The sequence below is a fragment of the Kogia breviceps genome, chromosome 17, assembly GCF_026419965.1.
Source record: "Kogia breviceps isolate mKogBre1 chromosome 17, mKogBre1 haplotype 1, whole genome shotgun sequence".
NCBI lineage: Eukaryota > Metazoa > Chordata > Mammalia > Artiodactyla > Physeteridae > Kogia > Kogia breviceps.
Genome location: NC_081326.1, coordinates 57,939,175 through 57,960,442, shown reverse-complemented (window position 1 = coordinate 57,960,442; position 21,268 = coordinate 57,939,175). Strand labels below are relative to the sequence as shown.

General features: G+C 39.7%; 1 protein-coding gene across 1 annotated transcript in view; it reads left to right on the top strand.

The window, feature by feature from the left end:
• The window catches only part of EXT1 (exostosin glycosyltransferase 1), a 299,327-nt gene that overhangs the window by 254,171 nt on the left and 23,888 nt on the right, over positions 1-21,268 (top strand). Inside the window, exons 3-5 of the mRNA XM_067017916.1 lie at positions 1,716-1,809; positions 3,323-3,430; positions 8,681-8,800. Coding sequence (XP_066874017.1) covers positions 1,716-1,809; positions 3,323-3,430; positions 8,681-8,800 — 322 coding nt within the window. The remainder of the gene's footprint in view (positions 1-1,715; positions 1,810-3,322; positions 3,431-8,680; positions 8,801-21,268) is intronic.

Genomic DNA, 21,268 nt, shown 5'->3' with positions numbered 1-21,268 from the left:
TAATCTTAATCCATTCATGGTGACCTTTCCTTGTGCAAATGAGTTGTACACGCTTGTTTAAGTAAATGGTCCTTTGCATGATGTCTCTTCTTAATGATGGGTTTATAATCGAAAATTGGCTTATTCCCATATGCCTAGTTTGTGTGAGAATATAAAAATAGATGTGGACTTGAAAAATATAAATGTATATATCAGTATCCCCAAAAGAGGAAGGAAGAATCCAATGCCTCAGGCTATGATTAAATTAGACTATTAGAGTCAGAAAATGCAGGTGACATATGCTACTGTCAAAGTCACCTGTCTGCCGAGCCTGGGAGGCTCTTGAAAAAGGAGAGTGATTTCATCCTGGCTCTGAGAAACTGGGCCTTCACAGGACCTGAGCCATCTCCAGTTTCCCAAGTTTTCTTAAGCTCCAAATGAACTTTCAACTGTGTGTTTAGGAATGTATTTGTGGAAATTATTTTTATTTTTATTTATTTATTTATTTTTAAAAGATTTCTAGTTTAATTAATTAATTAATTTGGCCATGCTGTGCGGCCTGTGGGATCTTAGTTCCCTGACCAGGGATTGAACTCATGTACCCTACATTGGGAGTGCAGAGTCTTAAGCACTGGACGGACAGGGAGGTCCCTGGAAATCATTTTTGAAGTGCTAGCCCTGAATAAAATGAGATGCTTGTTACCTTTCCTGCACTTCACCGGTATAAAGAGACAGGTGACATTCATATTTCATTTTGCATTTTTTCAAGTGTAGAAACGGTGTGATACAACTAAATGGTGTTTGAGGCAAAGAAACAATCATCTCTTCTGCTGCCCAGGTTCCCACAGGCCCCACCATTTTTTTTTTTTTTTTTTCCTGTTATTCCTCTTTCCCCATTTCTTGGGCTGGCTCCTTCTCTCTCACCTCCATGCCAACCATTCTTATACAGGAGTGTTTGTCTGGGGTAACCACATTTTCTTGGTTTAAAGTAGAAACTCCAGCTTGAAGGAGAAACTAAATGTTTTGTGCTTGGAATGGAGGTTTCCTGAGTAGGTTTTAGTAGCATGGGTTCGCGGGGTAGGAAACAAGAACAGCCTTCGTTTTACTGAATGACGTGGCATTAAAAAAGAACAACTAGCAGTGAGTACTTTTTAAGCTTATGGGGGCAACCTGTTTTCATCCGACACAAAAATCTGATTGGGAAGCAAAGGTTGGGCAAGCCAAAATTTTGCTGGGACCATCAGACTTGTCTTTTTTGCGGTATGCGGGCCTCTCACTGTTGTGGCCTCTCCCGTTGCGGAGCACAGGCTCCGGACGCGCAGGCCTAGCGGCCATGGCTCACGGGCTTAGTTGCTCCGCGGCATGTGGGATCTTCCCAGACCAGGGCACGAACCCGTGTCTCCTGCATCGGCAGGCGGATTCTCAACCACTGCGCCACCAGGGAAGCCCCCAGACTTGTCTTTTATGTACTGTTTGCAAAAGGCCCGAATTGCTTTGTCCAATGTGATGGTTCACATTTCTTCTCCTTCATGCAACAACCCTGCCCACCTCCCGCCCTGGAAAAGTGAGGCTTGCCTGTGTATCGCCCGAGTTACTCTGGGTAATTTCTGGTAGGCGCGCACCCACCCCAGGTGTGTTCATTCATTCCAGCCCCCCGCCCCGCCCCGCCCCAACCCTCTCCCCTGCCCCATTCCTAACGCGTCTTTGTTTGCTGATGGCTCCTCCTCTTTTTCTAGGTATGATTATCGGGAAATGCTGCACAATGCCACTTTCTGTCTGGTTCCTCGTGGTCGCAGGCTTGGGTCTTTCAGGTTCCTGGAGGCTCTGCAGGTAAGAGACCCTGATCCTCCCCAGAATAGGGCTGAGGACTCTACGTCAGACTGGGGCGGAGTTTAACCGTAGCACTTCTCCTGGGGTCTAAGCCGAACATGTGGTTTGCCTTGAACACCGGGAACATGTGGTTTGCCTTGAACACCGGAAATCTGTTTTCCCAAGAAAATCTGCAACATTTTTATGAGGGGGGGGGGCGGAGGGAGGATTTACTCCCTGCCTTTGGACAAGGGAGATTCGATGGGAATCTCAAGGGAGGGTGGGTTCTTCAGAGACGTGTTTACCAACAGGCAGCAGACCTGGGCTCCGCGGAGACTCAGCCCTCCTCCTGGAAGCCAGTCTCAAGAGCAATGAAAATGGCTGATGGGTGGTATTTCCCAAAAGCAAAATTGTCAGTCCTGTCCTCATCTCAGTCGTCACTCAGTTCCTCTAAATGCTGAGCGTGATACCCTGCAAGGTAGAGGCACTCACTCAGCCCAGCTCCTCCCAGGCTCTGAAGTTCAGAAGTCCTGGAGCTGCTGGGTCTCTGCTATTAACCTTCACTGTGCAGAAATGCCTTCACCTGCTGAGACAGTTCTCCACACTTCCCACCTGGAAGTTGCAACCAGCCGTCCTTGTTGGCGAGCAAGCCCGCCCTCCACCCCTCTCCTCCTCAACTCCTGGGCCCCTTGCTCCTGTGTCCTTTCTTCCTCTGTGCTCTGCCCCTGGCTGAATCTGTGCTTTTCTCGCAGCGCTTCTTAACTGCCATCATTCTGTCCTGTCCTCTGACAGGAGAGCTTCCTTCTCTTGAAAGTCTTTTCTGGCACGTTCTATGAATCATACCATTCCTGACATTCCCCTAGCCTCTTGGATGTTGCATGGAGCAGATTGTTCTCTGCTTTGGACTCTGAGTTGTTTGCAACAAGAATTTTGTCATTAGCCTGGTGTTTCTTGGCTCTTGGGTCACTGTGCGGGTAGTAAATTGGTACGACAGTGGCTGGGTTCCCTCCACACCGAAGGGAGCACAGCTCAGATGTGTACATGGCTGGGGAACGGTGAGCACCCTGTAACAGTTTAGTCCACAAAACGCTTTATCAGGAATGCCGAGCTGTTCTGTGTTGCTCAGGACGTTGGGGCGAACCACTTTGCAAGTGGACCGTGGCAGTTACACGGGCAAGGCTGTTCATGTTCACGGTGGGTTTTACGCTAGGATTTTACCGGTGAACGATTTTGCTGCGTCAGTAAAACTTCTTCAGTGGAGGCCAGTTGCCTCCATGGAGGTGAGGTCAGCAGACCATGTATAAGAATAGAAATGGGGTTTTCGCATTCTAGGGCAAGACTTGCAAATAGTAAAATCTCAGCTGGATACAGACAAACTTCATGTGACTTGCTAATTCATAAAAGCCCACTTTTCTTCTGACCTCAGCAGTCTAGGATTCATGCCAGTAATTGAATTTCTACCAATTTCACCTCTGATTGGAAGGGTTCCTGCTGACATATTCCTCACACTCACGAAGTCCCCTTCTTTGCACAGGCCGCCTGTGTCCCTGTGATGCTCAGCAATGGATGGGAGTTGCCATTCTCTGAAGTGATTAATTGGAACCAAGCTGCCGTCATAGGTGATGAGAGATTGTTATTACAGGTAAGGAAGGGGTGGTGGCGGCCTTCAGCAGATCAGTGGATTATTGTTGCCCCCGTCCAGACTTTCAAAGAAGATGATACCAAAAGGTCAGCTCTGTAAAAGAAATTTTATCAGGAGAAAATTGCCTGTGCCATGGTGAATATGAAGTCATTTAACATGACATCGTTCACGTCCCAACACACAATCTGCTCAGGTCCAGAGAATATATTCAGAGAAGGAGAAGTTGCAGGTAGACCACACTGAACTTTGATACTGAGAAGAGGTGTGTATCCACCCCCCTCAATATTCAAAATGTTTAGAAATTATACCAGAGAGTTTTTGTACCATCCTGCTGCCACTTTGTACTCCTTTCCCAATTCCGTATCTGCCTTCAGATGAGTTTTCACGAAGAGAGAGGTCTCTAGGGCTGATTCTTACAATTAGTGTTATCATTGCTCAAATGATCTAGTCTGGGTACGTGAGTCAGTGTTATCTTTTAGATGTATATTTAAAAGAGCAGCCTCAAATGAAAATGTATGTTTTTTTAAAATGTCTTTTTGGCCATTTAGATATTTTCTCTTTAATTTTATTGTTGTAAGAACATGTAACGTGAAATCTACTCTTTTAACAAATTTTGACATGTACTCATGATGGTTGAGTGTAGGTACAGTGTGCTACAGCAGGTCTCTAAAGCTTATTCAGCTAGCTTAACTGAAGCTTTATGCCCACTTACTAGTTATTCCTCACTTCCCATCCCCCAACCCCTGGTCACCACCATTCTGCTCTTTAATTCTATGAATTTGATTATTTTAGATATCTCTTATAAGTGGACTCATGAATTATTTGTCTTTCTGTGACTGGTTTATTTCACTTAGTATAATGTCCTCAAGGTTCATCCATGTTGTCTTCTATTGCAGGGTTAAGACTTACTAATTATTAAAATGTCCGTATTACCCAAAGTGATCCACAGATTCAAGGCAATTTCTGCCAAAATCCTAATGGCATTTGTTTTTTACAGAAATAGAAAAACAGCTCTAAAATCCATATGGAGCCAGAAAAGACCCCAAATAGCCAAATCAATCTTGAGAAAAAAGAACAAAACCAAGGCATTATAGCCCCTAATTTCAAAATATATTATAAAGCTCCAGTCATCAAAACAGTATGGTACTGGCATAAAGACAGATATATAGACTAATGGACCAGAATACAGAGCTAAGAAATAAATCCACACATATACATCAACCAGTCTTCCACAAGGATGCCTAATAAAAGTTTGAACTTGTCAAGAGCTGCCTGGGAAGGGGGATATGATACTCACAGAAAAATCCTGGGGCAGGAATAATCAGTCACTAAGGATTTCTAAAGACCCTTTGTGCAATAATGTTTCAGCTTCAACATAAATTGCCATACTCTTTTCTCTAAAATGATGGAATATTTTAATGCTTTTATTTCATGGCATTGTACTTTATCTTGAACTATCACAAATATTTGTAAAATGATATTTTTTAATGTCCTTTTTTCAATATTCAGGAAATTCAGTTTCTAACTCTATCATTGATTCTACTTCTGTGCTGCTGGCCAGTCTGTTAACTGGCTGGTGAAATAACTCAGTCCTCTTTCCCTAAAGTAACAGTGGAATATTTGTAACCAAGAGGGCCATGAATTAGGCAAGCCAAGCTGAACACAGCTCCTAAAACATGCCTTGTGTCCGGTACTCAGATCTGTGATTTCCAAGGCCCCTGGGACCTCAGAAGAAAGAGGAGGACACGTGATCTAGTAGAGTTCTCCCCACACAGAGATGGTGTGTGCCTAAAACATTCACTCATGACAGGCCAAACAAAAGTGATAGATGCGGTTCTTTTCCATGTTGCCTTTTTCCTTCCTTTTATGATTTTTAAAAAATAATGCATGCTCATTAAAGGAAATTTAGGAAAGAAAGGGAATGAAAAATACCAGCCATAATTTCTCCATTTATGTACCAGTGCTCCCGTGAATTTGATTTGACTAAGTTGGGAGTTTGTCTTTGAGAATGGAGAATGTTCCAGGATACTGACTTGTGGTGGTCTGGTCTCTACCATTACAGCAGAGTTGATTCCCCAGAAGCATTTCACCTTCTGAGGCAACATTTTGGCTTGATGCTGGAGATTTTGTTTTTCATTCTGCACCTACTCAAACGTGCTGGCATTTTCCTCTATCATATTCAGTCTGTCTTTGCACAGCTGCCTCCATATTGAATGATGACTGCACTGTCATTGACAATGGTTTTAAAGAACTGGCACCCAGCCCAAATGTCTGCTCTGGGAAATGTTTTTGTTATGTTACCATTTTTTATTTCCTGTTTTAGAACAGCTCAGGTGTTTTTATTTGCATATATTCTTGTTGTCATGTCACCAAGAGAGCTTACTATTGCTTTCCTATATCTATCTCAGTAGATTCCATTAGTTCTGTTACCATGCATGACCTGCTATTAAGATTTCACTGAGTTCTGCAACTTTGAACAATCTGGCCAAATTGGAATTAATTTATCACTTTCCCATACCTGTCTCTCGGGACAAGCAGATTAAGAACCAGTAACCAAATGCCATTAAAATTTGGAACTCTGTCTTTTTAATCAATTGGAATTATCTTCCAGAGCACTTTAAAGAGTGCTGTCAGACACTTGTATCATATGCACAAATGGGTAGGATATATTTCACTTGATGTAGTAACATCAAAATGTGGCTAATAGAAGAGAGGGGTTGTATTGGTAGGCTCATCTGTGCTATCCCTTTCTGCCTTCATAACCACAGCCTACTCAGTTTTCTGGAGAGCACAGAGTGATGATAGTTTTTGACATTTTTCTAATGTACTGGTTCCTCATGATCATGAAACAGTCTACCTGTATGACTCCTAGAAAATACCACTGACATTCAGAAGAGGGCATGAGTATGAAAATTGAGGAGGGTAATTTTTTTGTAGTCTTTCTTGGGCAATCTGAGTAATTTTCTCAGTAAATAAAAATAAATGTTCTTTGGTTTATGAAGGATCCATGATCTGAATGGTTTCTCTACCTTCTTCAAGGATATTTTATTTCCACTTGACCTTGAGCTCTGGTTTCAGGCTAATGTTTCTCCTTTACCTGTTGCCTCCATGCTGCTTCAGTGTTGGGAATCCAGATACACACTTTGGGGCTGCAGATTTAGTATCTGCTTCTGGACATTGCCAAAGCAAGTGAACTTGTCCTTATGTAGATACTGTGAAGCAGTTCCATGGCTTCCCATTAAGTGTGGTCTTGAATCAAAAAATATGATCCTACTTCCTTAACCACCACTGGAAATTCAGATGTAGTCTTAGTCACAATGCCATGGGTAACTTTCTTACTAAAGCAGCTAGCGGAGCAGTCCTGCTTCAGTCCAGGCTCCCATGCCTGTCTGATTAGTTACACATTAGGGAGGCAAGCATGCAGAAAGAGGTGAGCACCAAAGGACAGTTGCTAATCACAAGGAATCTCCCCTAAGTATAGACTCCATAAATGAAATAGCCTTTGGGCTATAGGTGAAGATAGGAGCAAACCAAGGAGACTCACCAGACACCCAGGAAGTACATTTCAGAGCTCCAGACCCAAGCAAGTTCACATGCAGACATTAAGCAATTGGTCTGTCTTTGAATATCATCACCCTTAAGTTAATAATGATAGTAGTGGGCTTCCCTGGTGGCGCAGTGGTTGAGAGTCCGCCTGCCGATGCAGGGGACGCGGGTTCGTGCCCCGGTCCGGGAAGATCCCACATGCCGCAGAGCGGCTGGGCCCGTGAGCTATGGCCGCTGAGCCTGCGCGTCCGGAGCCTGTGCTCCGCAACGGGAGAGGCCACAACAGTGAGAGGCCCACGTACAGAAAACAAACAAACAAACAAACAAAAATACAAATAATGATAGTAGCGGTAATAATTGCTTTGTTACTAAAGCTTCCCATGTACTAGGCATTGTGCGAAGCACTTATGCGATCTTCATGACAACCTTATGATGTTAGTACTATATCCCCGTTTTATAAGTGAGGAAATGAAATCTTTGAGAGATCATGTAACTTGTCCAAGGAAGCAGGGCTAGTAAATGGCAGAGCCAAGACTCCCACTGTGGTCTAACTCCCATGTTCCTGTGCTTAACCACTGAGTTATACTGCTAGTGAAAATAATGATATCCCTTTGGTGGCTTCAGATGGCCATGTTCAATTCCACTTCTATTTATTGAATAACTACTACAGGCATACCTCGCTTATTTTATGCTTCGTAGATGCTTTTTTTTTTTCTTAACAAATTGAAGGTTTGTGTCAACCCTGTGTTGTCAGATGATGGTTAGTGGGGTTTTTTTTTAGTAATAAGTATTTTTAATTAAGGTAGTTACATTGTGTTTTTAGACATTATGCTATTGCACACTTAATAGGCTATAGTGTAAACATAACTTTTATATGCACTGGGAAACCAAACAAATTTTGTGTGACTCGCTTTATTGTGATATTTGTTTTATTGTGGTGGTCTGGAACTGAACACACAGTATCTCTGAGGTGTACCTATACATAAAAGCCACTCTCCTGGCTATAAAATGTGTAGCAGGATGGACAGGGCATAGATCCCCCCCCTTTAAAATTGTGCAGCCTGGCAGAGAGCAGTGATGGTTAAACATGTATGACAGATTGTGTTAGTTTGGGGTAAGCGCTGGAGCTGAAAAGAGAAGTCTGGGGAGCAGAAAGCTCTCGGGGAGAGGTAGGAGATCCATGCACGTAGAAATGACTACCCCAGCTGCATATTAAATGGAGAGACTCAGAGACGTTCCCTAAAAAGCCTTTTTGTAGATCATTTGTAGTCCCCGGCGTGACGTGTCTTAGAAGTGCTTTTGGGGGATGATGTCTCTCAGCCTTGCTCCAAGGCTGTAGCTCCTTCTTTGTAGAATTTGGTTGTTCATGGTTAGGATCAAGGATGTGTGGGAATCTGAGAAGAGAAAACAGCAAAGACTACTGTAGGAACACCCTAAGCAAGTGATAAGCTGCTACCACATCTTAGAAGTGAGCTCTAACTCTCGTGCATTTAAGGTCCTTAAAGCTGATTCCCAATAAGTGCTGTTTGTAGCTGACACCCCTGAAGGGCCTTTCAATTTAGGAGTTGGTGATTTTTAGTAGATCTGTATGCTAGAAGCTGAATGCTGTGCAGAATAAAAGCCTAACCCAAGTGGGTTATTTTGATCAAATGGCATCTTATTGTTTTCCGGTTATAGTTATTATGTGTTCACCTTGTGTTACAGATTCCTTCTACAATCAGGTCTATTCATCAGGATAAAATCCTAGCACTTAGACAGCAGACACAATTCTTGTGGGAGGCTTATTTTTCTTCAGTTGAGAAGATTGTATTAACTACACTAGAGGTAAGTGAGACCACTTGGCTCTCGGTCTTGAATAATGGTCCTTTATATGTTTCTCTCAGCCTTCTCTTTTGCTATTAGTCACGTGTAATTGGTCAAATGGGGCGAAACCGAACTTTCTGTACTTGAATGTGTCAGTTAACCCCTTTTTACCTGCTCTGCCGTGGCCAAGCAAAGACCGCCGTTCTTGACAAACTCCACTGAATAAAGCTGACATAGGAGAAATTACACTCCTTGACACAGAGATGGGCTCTGTCTTACATCCTTTCAGAGACAGGTAGCTAATAACTGTCCTCCTGTCATTCACACTCAGTAGCATCCTTTGAAGGCATATTTCTGGAGCCCACTTAGGAAACAGATAGTGACCAAGTAGGGGAAAATCTTCTCCCATTCTAAAAATATGAATAGTTTGCTGGGTACTATAGTCCAATGGCACTGGGATACAGCCAAATTTATTCTCAAGACATATGGAACCCAACTAGCATCACTGCTGCAAGGATGTGTTAAGAAGAAAATCAGAATTACACCCATCTGGTACAGAAAGTGTTAAACTGTATGAGATCAGAAACTCTTCTAGACAGATGGGTGCCCATCTTTGAGTTGCCTTTTTTAAGGCAGGAGGAAAAAAAGAAAGGGAAGCATGGAGATGATTAAAACCTTTGGAAGTAGAGCAGATAGCGATGGCCTGAGGCTACACCGAAGTAGCACAAAGAGCTGAGAAAAGATTTCTGGGTCTGCACACTCATGAATTACAGGAAGGAGAGCAGAGGTCCTCAGGTGAAGCACAGCATCAAGGTGATTCTGAGCTGTCCGCCACATGAAGTAGGGGCATTTGTGGCCTCACTTTTGAAATATTTTCTTTGGAAAAGTTATTACTGCTCCAAAAGCTAATGTAATTGGGAGCATACACTATGCTAAGTCTGAAAAATACCAAGAAAACTGAAGTCATCCTGTTTTGCGCCCTTGCTGTTGTCTTGCCATCCTGGCTGCCAGAGCCAACTCTGGTCATACCCCGGGCACACTGTGGGGCTTCCCTACCCTGCGCCTAGCCTGGGCCTCCTGCTTTTGTGGGGCCAGCCTCTATCACAGTGTCCTCTTATAAATGGGGTGTGTCGTTTTCAGCCTGGAACTAAGTGAAAAGGGCTATTTAGGACCCAGGCCCCCCCATGAAAGGGGACAGGGTAGAATGCCTTCCAAGGGCTTCCTTATTACAAGCAAATTTCTCTTATTCCTCCAAAAGCACTCTCCTCAATGAAAATTGAATGGGTTTTTACTTCTGTCCATAGCAGCAGATTTGAATATGTAATAAATTCGAACCTTTTCTTTGATCCTGTCTTCCGTCTAAGACCCTTCCTAGGCCCTTCTTAAGGAAAGTTGAATGTCACTTGTTTGGGGGTTTTTGTTTGTTTGTTTGCTTGCTTTTTGGAATGAGTGCTTTTTATCAAAGAAGTGCATATTCCTTTTAGAAAATAATAGAAAATACTTATAGCACAAAAATAAAATAATCTACCCATACAAATCCCTACTGACATATATACACACACATAAACACATACATATTCATTTTTTCTATTAAAATGCATAAATATGTTGTCATTTTTAATTTAAAGAGGAGTCTTTCTATACTTAGTTTATAACCTGTTTTTTCTGCTTAATAATTATTCCTAGTATCTCATTAGATTTTTCTACAATTATTTTAATGGCTATATAATATTCCATTCATGATGTCACTTAATTCCGTTAATTAATCCCCAGTTTGAGGCTATTAAAATTGTTTCTGGTTTTTCATTATTATGTACATCATTGAAGCTAATAGCCTCAGTGCCAAGTTCTTGTGCAGATTCAAGATCTTCCTTAGGATAAATTCCTTGAATTCAAAGTCCTGGTTCAAACAGTATGCAAAATGCTAAGATTTCAAATATGAACTGTCAATTTTCCTGCAATAGAATTCAACTAATTTATATTCCTTCCAGTTTATATGAGAGAACCTATTTTAATTATATTTATTTTTTTCACTTTCACCATATTGGACATTATATCCTTAAAAATGATAAATCATTATTTTCTTAAGATCTTAGTAAGAATGAATATTTTTTATATGTTTCTTGCTCAGGCAGCTCACAAAGAAAGAAATAGAAATGGCCATGATGTTGTCCCACTTTTCTCATTAATTTTTAAGAGCTTATTAGATTTTAAAAGATTAACCTTTGATTCCTTTGTAGCAAATATTTCCCCCCAATTTGTGGCATGCTTTCTGTTTTGTTTATCATGGGGCAGTCTTTTCATCTGCAGCTTTTCCATTTGCTACTGTTTAGAAAGGACTTTTTGACCCATAATTTTATTTATGTGCAACACACATACACATTAGTATTTTCTAGTACTTTCATGGTTAATTTTTTACATTTAACTACTTAATCCAATTTACTTTTATATATGATCTGTGTTGAAAAAGCTAAACTTTTTTTTTTGACATATTTTTCTGTAGTTGCTCCAATACATTTCCTTTTTTTTTTTTTTTTTTTTTTTTGCCATGCCACACAGCTTATGGGATCTTAGGTCCCAGACCAGGGATTGAATCCAGGCCCTCAGCAGTGAGAGTACAGAGTCCTAACCACTGGACTGCCAGGGAATTCCCCTGATATATTTCTTAAGTTATTCTTTCCTCAGTGTTTTCACATGCCACTTTTATGCATCTTTGGCTATACACCCAGACCACATGTTTTCATTTTTTCACCCTATATTCCATCCCTTAGTGAACCTCTATTTATTTAACCAATCTGCTATTGTTGACTATTAATGTTGTTTCTAATTATTTCTTTTTTAGAGATAGAGATATCTTTATCCAACCGATGCCCTTCTACATGTATCTTAGACTATGTCTTTATTTCTTAGATGGAGTCCTTGAAATGAGATTACTCAACCCAAGAGTCCAGGCATGACTAAGACTCATGATAGGTATTGGCAAATTACTCTTCAAAGAGGCTGAATCAATCTAGATTCTCACAGGCCATCTGGGGAACACCCTCTCTTACTGTATCCTTGTCAGCCTTCAGAATCATAATTAAAACACACACATACACAGCTTTGTTAGTTCGCTAGATGAAAGATGGTATCTCATTAATTACATTTCTTTTGAGTATGGTTTATTGCATAGCTCTGGTCTCTTGCCTATTAAGTTAGCAGGACTCAATTATCTTATAATAACAGGTGGATGTGTTATATTCATCAGCATAGGATCTTAAGTCAAGCTGTTTTCATCTCTGTGCCTAGAAAGCCGTCTTCCCCTTCTATTTGAGCCATGCAGTTCTTTAGAGAAACAGTTTTTTTGGTTTTTTCTTAATAGATCTTTATTGGAGTATAATTGCTTCACAATACTGTGTCAGTTTCTGTTGTACAACAAAGTGAATCAGCCATATGCATACATATATCCCCATATCCCCTCCCTCTTGAGCCTCCCTCCCACCTTCCCTATCCCACCCCTCTAGGTGGTCACAAAGCACTGAGCTGATCTCCCCGTGCTATGCGGCTGCTTCCCACTAGCTATCTATTTTACATTTGTTAGCGTATATATGTCCATGCCACTCTCTCACTTCGTCCCAGCTTACCCTTCCCCCTCCCCATGTCCTCAAGTCCATTCTCTACATCTGTGTCTTTATTCCTCTCCTGCCTCTAGGTTCTTCATAGCCATTTTTTTTTTTTTTTTTAGATCCCATATATATGTGTTAGCATACAGTATTTGTTTTTCTCTTTCTGACTTACCTCACTCTGTATAACAGACTCTAGGTCCATCCACCTCACTACAAATAACTCAATTTTGTTTCTTTTTATGGCTGAGTAATATTCCATTGTATATATGTGCCACATCTTCTTTATCCATTCATCTGTCGATGGACACTTAGGTTGCTTCCATGTCTTGGACATTGTAAATAGAGCTGCAGTGAACATTGTGGTACATGTCTCCTCTCTTTTTTTTTTTTTTTTTAAATTTTTGAACTTTATTTAATTTATTTTTTTATACAGCAGGTTCTTATTAGTTAACCTGTATACATATTAGCGTATACATGTCAATCCCACTCTTCCAATTCATCCCACCACCACCCTCCGCCACTTTCCCCCCTTGGTGTCCATACGTTTGTTCTCTACATCTGTGTCTCATTTCTGCCCTGCAAACCAGTTCATCTGTACCACTTTTCTAGGTTCCACATATATGTGTTAATATACGATATTTGTTTTTCTCTTTCTGACTTACTTCACTCTGTATGACAGTCTCTAGATCCATCCATGTCTCTACAAATGACCCAATTTCGTTCCTTTTTATGGCTGAGTAATATTCCATTGTATATATATATATACCACATCTTTATCCATTCGTCTATCGATGGACATTTAAGTTGCTTCCATGACCTGGCTATTGTAAATAGTGCTTCAATGAACATTGGGGTGCATGTATCTTTTTGAATTATGGTTTTCTCTGGGTATATGCCCACTAGTGGAATTGCTGGGTCATATGGTAATTCTATTTTTAGTTTTTTAAGGAACCTCCATACTGTTCTCCATAGTGGCTGTATCAATTTACATTCCCACCAACAGTGCAAGAGGGTGCCCTTTTCTCCACACCCTCTCCAGCATTTGTTGTTTGTAGATTTTCTGATGATGCCCATTCTGACTGGTGTGAGGTGATACCTCATTGTAGTTTTGATTTGCATTTCTCTAATTATTAGTGATGTTGAGCAGCTTTCCATGTGCTTCTTGGCCATCTGTATGTCTTCTTTGGAGAAATGTCTATTTAGGTCTTCTGCCCATTTATGATTGGGTTGTTTGTTTTTTTAATATTGAGCTGCATGAGCTGCTTATATATTTTAGAGATTAATCCTTTGTCCATTGATTCATTTGCAAATATTTTCTCCCATTCTGAGGGCTGTCTTTTTGTCTTGTTTTTAGTTTCCTTTGCTTTGCAAAAGCTTTTAAGTTTCATTAGGTCCCATTTGTTATTTTTGTTTTTATTTACATTACTCTAAGGAGGTGGATGAAAAAAGATCTTGCTGTGATTTATGTCAAAGAGTGTTCTTCCTATATTTCCTCTAAGAGTTTTATAGTGTCTGGTCTTACTTTAGGTCTCTAATCCATTTTGAGTTTATTTTTGTGTATGGTCTTAGGGAGTGTTCTAATTTCATTCTTTTACATGTAGCTGTCCATTTTTCCCACCACCACTTATTGAAGAGGATGTCTTTTTTCCATTGTATATCCTTGCCTCCTTTGTCATAGATTAGTTGACCATAGGTGGGTGGGTTTATCTCTGGGCTTTCTATCCTGTTCCATGGATCTGTATTTCTGTTTTTGTTCCAGTACCATATTGTCTTGATTACTGTAGCTTTGTAGTATAGTCTGAACTCAGGGAGTCTGATTCCTCCAGCTCCGTTTCTTTTCCTCAACACTGCTTTGGCTATGTGGGGTCTTTCGTGTCTCCATACAAATTTTAAGATTTTTTGTTCTAGTTCTGTAAAAAAATGCTATTGGTAGTTTGATAGGGATTGCATTGAATCTGTAGATTGCTTTGGGTAGTATCATTTTCACAATATTGATTCTTCCAATCCAAGAACATGGTATATCTCTCCATCTGTTTGTATCGTCTTTAATTTCTTTTATCAGTGTCTTATAGTTTTCTGCCTACAGGTATTTTGTCTCCCTAGGTAGGTTTATTCCTAGGTATTTTACTCTTTTTGTTGCAGTGGTAAATGGGAGTGTGTCCTTAATTTCTCTTTCAGATTTTTCGTCATTAGTGTATAGGAACTCAAGAGATTTCTGTGCATTAATTTTGTATCCTGCAACTTTACCAAATTCATTGATTAGCTCTAGTATTTTTCTGGTGGCATCTTTAGGTTTCTCTATGTATAGTATCATGTCATCTGCAAACAGTGACAGTTTTACTTCTTTTGTAATTTGTATTCCTTTTATTTCTTTTTCTTCTCTAATTGCCATGGCTAGGACTTCCAAAACTATGTTGAATAATAGTGGCGACAGTGGTCATCCTTGTCTTGTTCCTGATCTTAGCGGAAATGTTTTCAGTTTTTCACCATTGGGTAGGAGGCTTGCTGTGCATTTGTCATATATGGCCTTTATTATGTTAAGGCAGGTTCCCTATATGCCCATTTTCTGGAGAGTTTTTAATCGTAAATGGGTGGTGAATTTTGTCAGAAGCTTTCTCTGAATCTATTGAGATGATCATATGGTTTTTATACCTTAATTTGTTAATGTGGTGTATCACATTGATTGATTTGCGTATATTGAAGAATCCTTGGGATAAATCCCACTTGATCATGGTGTATGATCCTTTTAATGTGTTGTTGGATTCTGTTTGCTGGTATTTTGTTCGGTATTTTTGCATCTATGTTAATCAGTGATATTAGTCTGTAATTTTCTTTTTTTGTGATATCTTTTTCTGGTTTTGGTATCAGGGTGATGGTGGCTTTGTAGAATGGATTTGGGAGTGTTTCTCCCTCTGCAATTTTTTGGAAGAGTTTGAGAAGAATCGGTGTTAGCTCTTCTGTAAATGTTTGATAGAATTTGCCTGTGAAGCCATCTGGTCCTGGACTTTTGTTTGTTGGAAGATTTTAAATTACAGTTTCAATTTCATTACTTGTGATAGTTCTGTTTATATTTTCTGATTCTTCCTGGTTCAGTCTTGGAAAACTCTACGTTTCCAAGAATTTGTCCATTTCTTCATGGTTGTCCATTTTATTGGCATATAGTTGTTTGTAGTAGTCTCTTATGATCCTTTGTATTTCTGTGGTGTCATTGTGATTTCTCCTTTTTCATTTCTAACTTTATTGATTTGCGTCCTCTCTCTTTTTTTCTTGATGAGTCTGGCTAAGGGTTTATCAGTATTTTTTATCTTCTCAAAGAACCAGCTTTTAGTTTTATTGATCTTTGCTATTGTTTTCTTCATTTCTATTTCATTTATTTCTGCTCTGATGTTTATGATTTCTTTCTTTCTACTGACTTTGGGTTTTCTTTGTTCTTCTTTCCCTAGTTGTTTTAAGTGTAGGATTAGATAGTTTATTTGAGATTTTTCTTGTTTCTTGAGGTGAGATTGAATTGCCATAAACTTCCCTCTTAGAACTGCTTTCGCTGCGTCCCATAGGTTTGGGTCGTCCTGTTTTCATTTTCATTTGTTTCTAGGTATTTTTTAATTTCTTCTTTGATTTCTTCAGTGATCCCTTGATTATTTAGTAGTGTACTGTTTAGCCTCCATGTATTTGTATTTTTTACAGTTTTTTTTCCTGTAATTGATTTCCAGTCTCATAGTGTTGTAGTCAAAGAAGATGCTTGATACGATTTCAATTTTCTTAAATTTTCCGAGGCTTGATGTGTGACCCAAGATGTGATGTATCCTGGAGAATGTTCCGTGTGCATTTGAGAAGAAAGTGTATTCTGCCACTTTTGGGTGGAAATGCTGTAAATATCAGTTAAATCTATCTGTTCTATTGTGTCATTTAAAGTATGTGTTTCCGTATTTATTTTCTGTTTGGATGATCTGTCCACTGGTGTAAGTGGGGTGTTAAAGTCCCCTACTATTATTGTGTTACTGTTGATTTCTCCTTTCATGGTTGTTAGTATTTGCCTTATGTATTGAGGTGCTCCTATGTTGGATGCATAAACATTTATAATTGTTATATCTTCTTCTTCATTGATCCCTTGATCACTGTGTAGTGTCCCTCCTTATCTCTTCTAACAGTCTTTATTTTAAAGTCTGTTTTATCTGATATGAGAATTGCTACTCCAGCTTTCTTTTGATTTCCATTTGCATGGAATATCTTTTTCCATCCCTTCAGTTTCATTCTGTATGTGTCCCTAGATCTGAAGTGGGTCTCTTGTAGACAGCATGTATATGGGTCTTGTTTTTGTATCCATTCAGTCAGTCTGTGTCTTTTGGTTAAGGCATTTAATCTCAAGGTTATTATCAATATGTATGTTCCTATTACCATTTTCTTAATTGTTTTGGGTTTGTTTTTGTGGGTCTTCTTCTCTTGTGTTTCCCACCTAGAGAAGTGTCTTTAGCATTTGTTGTAAAGCTGGTTTAGTGGTGCTGAATTCTCTTAGCTTTTGCTTGTCTGAAAAGCTTTTGAGTTCGCTGTTGAATCTGAATGAGATCCTTGCTGGGTAGAGTAATCTTGGTTGTAGTTTTTTCTCTTTCATCACTTTAAGTATATCCTGCTACTCCCTTCTGGCCTGCCGAGTTTCTGCTGAAAAATCAGCTGATAACCTTATGGGGATTCCTTTGTATGTTATTTTTTGTTATTCCCTTGCTGCTTTTAATATTTTTTCTTTAAATTTAATTTTTGTTAGTTTTATTAATATGTGTCTTGGTGTGTTTTTCCTAGGCTTATCCTGTATGGGACTCTCTGTGCTTCCTGGACTTGGGTGACTATTTCCTTTCCCAGGTTAGGGAAGTTTTCAACTATAATCTCTTCAAATATTTTCTCAGACCCTTTCTTTTTCTCTTCTTCTGGGGCCCCTATAATTTGAATGTTGGTGCTTTTAGCATTATCCCAGATGTCTCTGAGATTGTCTTCAATTCTTTTCATTCTTTTTTCTTTATTCTGCTCCTTGGCAATTATTTCCACCATTTTATCTTCCAGCTCACTTATTTGTTCTGCCTCAGTTATTCTGTTATTGATTCCTTCTAGTGTGTTTTTCATTTCAGTTATGGTGTTGTTCATCTCTGTTTGTTTGTTCTTTAGTTATTCTAGATCTCTGTTAAACATTTCTTGTATTTTCTCAATCCACGCCTCCATTCTATTTCCGAGATCCTTATCATCTTTACTATCATTACTCTGGAGTCTTTTTCAGGTAGATTGCCTATTTCCTCTTCATTTATTTGGTCTTGTAGGTTTTTACCTTGCTCCTTCATCTGTGACATATTTTTTTGCCCCCCCTTTTTTTTTTGAATGGGATTGTGTTCCTGTCTTATTGGTTGTTTGGCCTGTGGATTCCAACACTGGAGTTTGTAGGCTATTGGTTAGAGCTGGGTCTTGGTGCTGAGATGAGGACCTCTGTGAGACCTCAGTCCAATGAATGTTCCCTGGGGTCTGAGGTTCTCTGTTAGTCCAGTGGTTCGGACTCAGAGCTCCCACCACAGGAGCTTCGGCCCAGTCCCCTGCTTGTGAACCAACCAAGATCCCGCAAGCCATGTGTGGTGGCAAAAAAAGAAAAAAAGAGAGAGAGAACATAACAAAGTAAAAAATAAAATTAGACTAGGAAACTAACAGATATGTTAGAAAGAATATGAAAATAAAAATATAGGTGAATCAACAACCAGAAAGTACAGCAGTACCACAATAGTGAAAAAGAGGAGGAGGGAAAAAAAAAGTCGGGGGAGGCCTTGGCTCTGGAGTGTGGGGCCTAAGCAAGGGCGAGGTTTGGGCAGTGGGCAGGGCCAGTGCTTAGGACCCACAGGGCTGGAAAAGGCCCTGGGCCCTGTGGGGAGTCGGGCTTAGGCTGAAGGAACAGAAGGGGCCCAGCTGTGCCCCCCACCTTGGTCTCAGAGGACAGGGGACCTCACCTGGGAGCTCAGCAGGCTCTCCCCAGGCCCGGGTGGGCGGGGCAAACGCCCTCCTATGCCCCCAAGGACCCATGCGGCCTGGAGCACAGTTGTTTTTAGAACACTCTAACCATATACTTCATTCAAATTTATTGCAACTGAAAAAATCTCCTCATATAGTTCCAAAATTGGATTTTAACAATTTGACCTCTTAACTGAATTACATGAGAGATACCATCCAGTTTCCCTTTTTAATCCAGAGCTTAGATTACCCCAGGATCCAATATAAACAGAAAAGCAGAGAAAAATAGCAGAAAATGCCATCCACATACCCAGATAAACAGCCAATATGTTCATAAGAACGATTTAACTATCACAAATCAAAAATTCCTACTTGAGATAATATGTCCTTCAGTTCCTGCTGGAGTGCCTATGGTCAGGGTAATGCAGCATTATTACCCTTGGACAACATACATTGGAAGATCCCTTGCTTTGGGGATGCTCTACCCGGAGACTCTTTCTTCCTTACTTGCTGTATTCTGAGTCACGGGAAGGGAATTACTTGCTCTTTGGTGATTATGAGCCTTCGAGTTGTAGGTAGTGCTTAGATACCATTGGAAACAGGACACCTCATCTTTCTTTCCAATGCTAGGGTCAGGTTGTTAGTACATTCAGCTGTGCTGCACTCTCTCCTGCTTGGGATTTGCCTGTTATTTCTAGTCTGCTTGAAACTTCCTAATTCTGCCTCTTGGAATTAAGGAGCTATTTAATAAGAGCTAGGCTCTTTGGAGCTCATTTTTTGGTGCAAATTGAGAAGTAATGATAGGGACAATGATCAAGTACTGCAAAGACAGTGTTCTTGGATTCCATTATTTGTCAGAATACTGCACAACAGTAACCTGGCACTAAGGATTGAACCTTCGGAGCTCAGTCAGAATCGGGCTGAGCAAAAGAAAACGGCACGCAATTGTAATGACATATGAAGACAGCTCACAGTAGCTTGGGAACACAATTTTAAGTGACGTTTTATGAAGGGTTCTCTGTTTCCCTCTTCACTCATCTAACCATATGCACATTCAGACCATAGTATTATTGATGCCGTTGTATAATGAAAGTTTAAAATCAGTGAGAGAATAGAAATGGGAGATTTTGCTTTGGTTTGGAATGAGGTGGCATATATGGTGGCATTGTGTGTATTAGGTAACATTGTATTGGTCAGAAGACAGAGTCAAGGCCACCTAGAATGACCGGAACCTATAATCAATTGTCCATTATTTTAAAAATAGATGGCACATAAAAATGAAAAATAAGGAGCCTGTCATTCTTCCCTTTGAATTCATGTTAATAAGAAATATCATCCTTATTAAGGGTGCCATTTGGGGCTGTAAGGAAAAAAATTTTGTGTAAATTTTGTGTGCCTGTGTTTGCGTGTACGTATGTGTTGATTTTCTTTATAGTGTCTGACGTTTCAATATGATGTCTTCGTTCACAGCGTTCGAGAGTGAGTACTAAGGGCCCTGAAAGGCTACTGGGAGCTGTCCAGTGTAGCAATAGGGAGAATTGGACATTAGGAGAGGGACAAAATGACCTTTCTATTTGGTGAAATGAGATCCATACTCTGTCAAACTTTTGGTAAGGCAAGTTGATATCAACCTTTCAGAAAGGCATTTGGTAATACATACGAACAGCCTTTAAAGTGTTCAAGCCCTTTGACAAAATCCTAAAGCATCGGTCCTAAATGTGGAAAGTTTTAACTCATAAATATGTTCATTGCTTTGCATGGAAATAATTGCACTATTGTTGGACATTTAGGATAAGTAAACCATGAATGCTATTAATAATATGGAAAGATCTATAATATATAATATCTGTGATAGTATAGCTGTGTAAAAATAGAAATGGAAAAATCCATGCCTAGGAAATGAACACAGGAATGAGATTTTTTTGAAAAATCAAGTCTTAAGTATGAAGATTTAGGCAACTTTTCCTAACAGATTCTGAAATGTTGTTATAATTAATGTGATATTTTACTGCTTATTACGTATGAGGATAGTAAGTCGTAAAGGTGGCAAATTGCCTGACCTGAGTTAAATTCAACATTTGCTATTGCTCTTATACCTTTGCTGATATCGCCCTGTTTGAAGAGAATATAAAATGCTTTTTGATACTTTCAGAGGAATACTATAACTTATCACATCCTTGACTTCAAAAAGATGACAATATTGCTATACTGAATCAAAAAGAGTCAATGACATTGAGAATCACACCACCCAGAGACCCAAAGTGAATAGGACCCAATTTGTGACATCTCTGAGTTCCATGTCATTTGTATGTAGGTTGGATTTATGACACCATCCATTGCCAATGTTTTCTGTGTCTTGATATCCAAACTTATTTAAGTAACCACATGCTAGAAGGGACATAAATTTGGAAAGCAAAAAAAGGGAGGATCTAAGTGAAAACCTATAAAGGAAAATAAGTAGACAGTAGAATTGGAAGGTACAAATAATTAAAAACTGGAATAAATGGTGTACAAAGTAAAATTGCTAGCCATGTAAAAACCCTTCACAACCATGACAATTTTCTTACAATTAATGCCTAGACAATTCGCATTTTAACACATCTCTGTTGAACCACGAAGAGCAAACATTAACACTTGAGCAAGGTTCCTAAAATCTTCCCCAAATTAGAAACCTCTGCCAATCCATATAAAATGAGCAGTTTTGATCTGGGGAAAAGAGAAAATGCAGAAATCATTAAACTAAGATATTTGAGTTCTTCTAAATTTCCTCCTTGCTTCCTTCTCTCTCATTAAGAAATATAAACACAATAAGGTTTGCAAAGATGAATGCAGCTGACTTTATTACTTGTCTAGTCACCATGTGGCATGAGATGAGGGTGGTAATAACCTTAGCAAATAATACAACTCC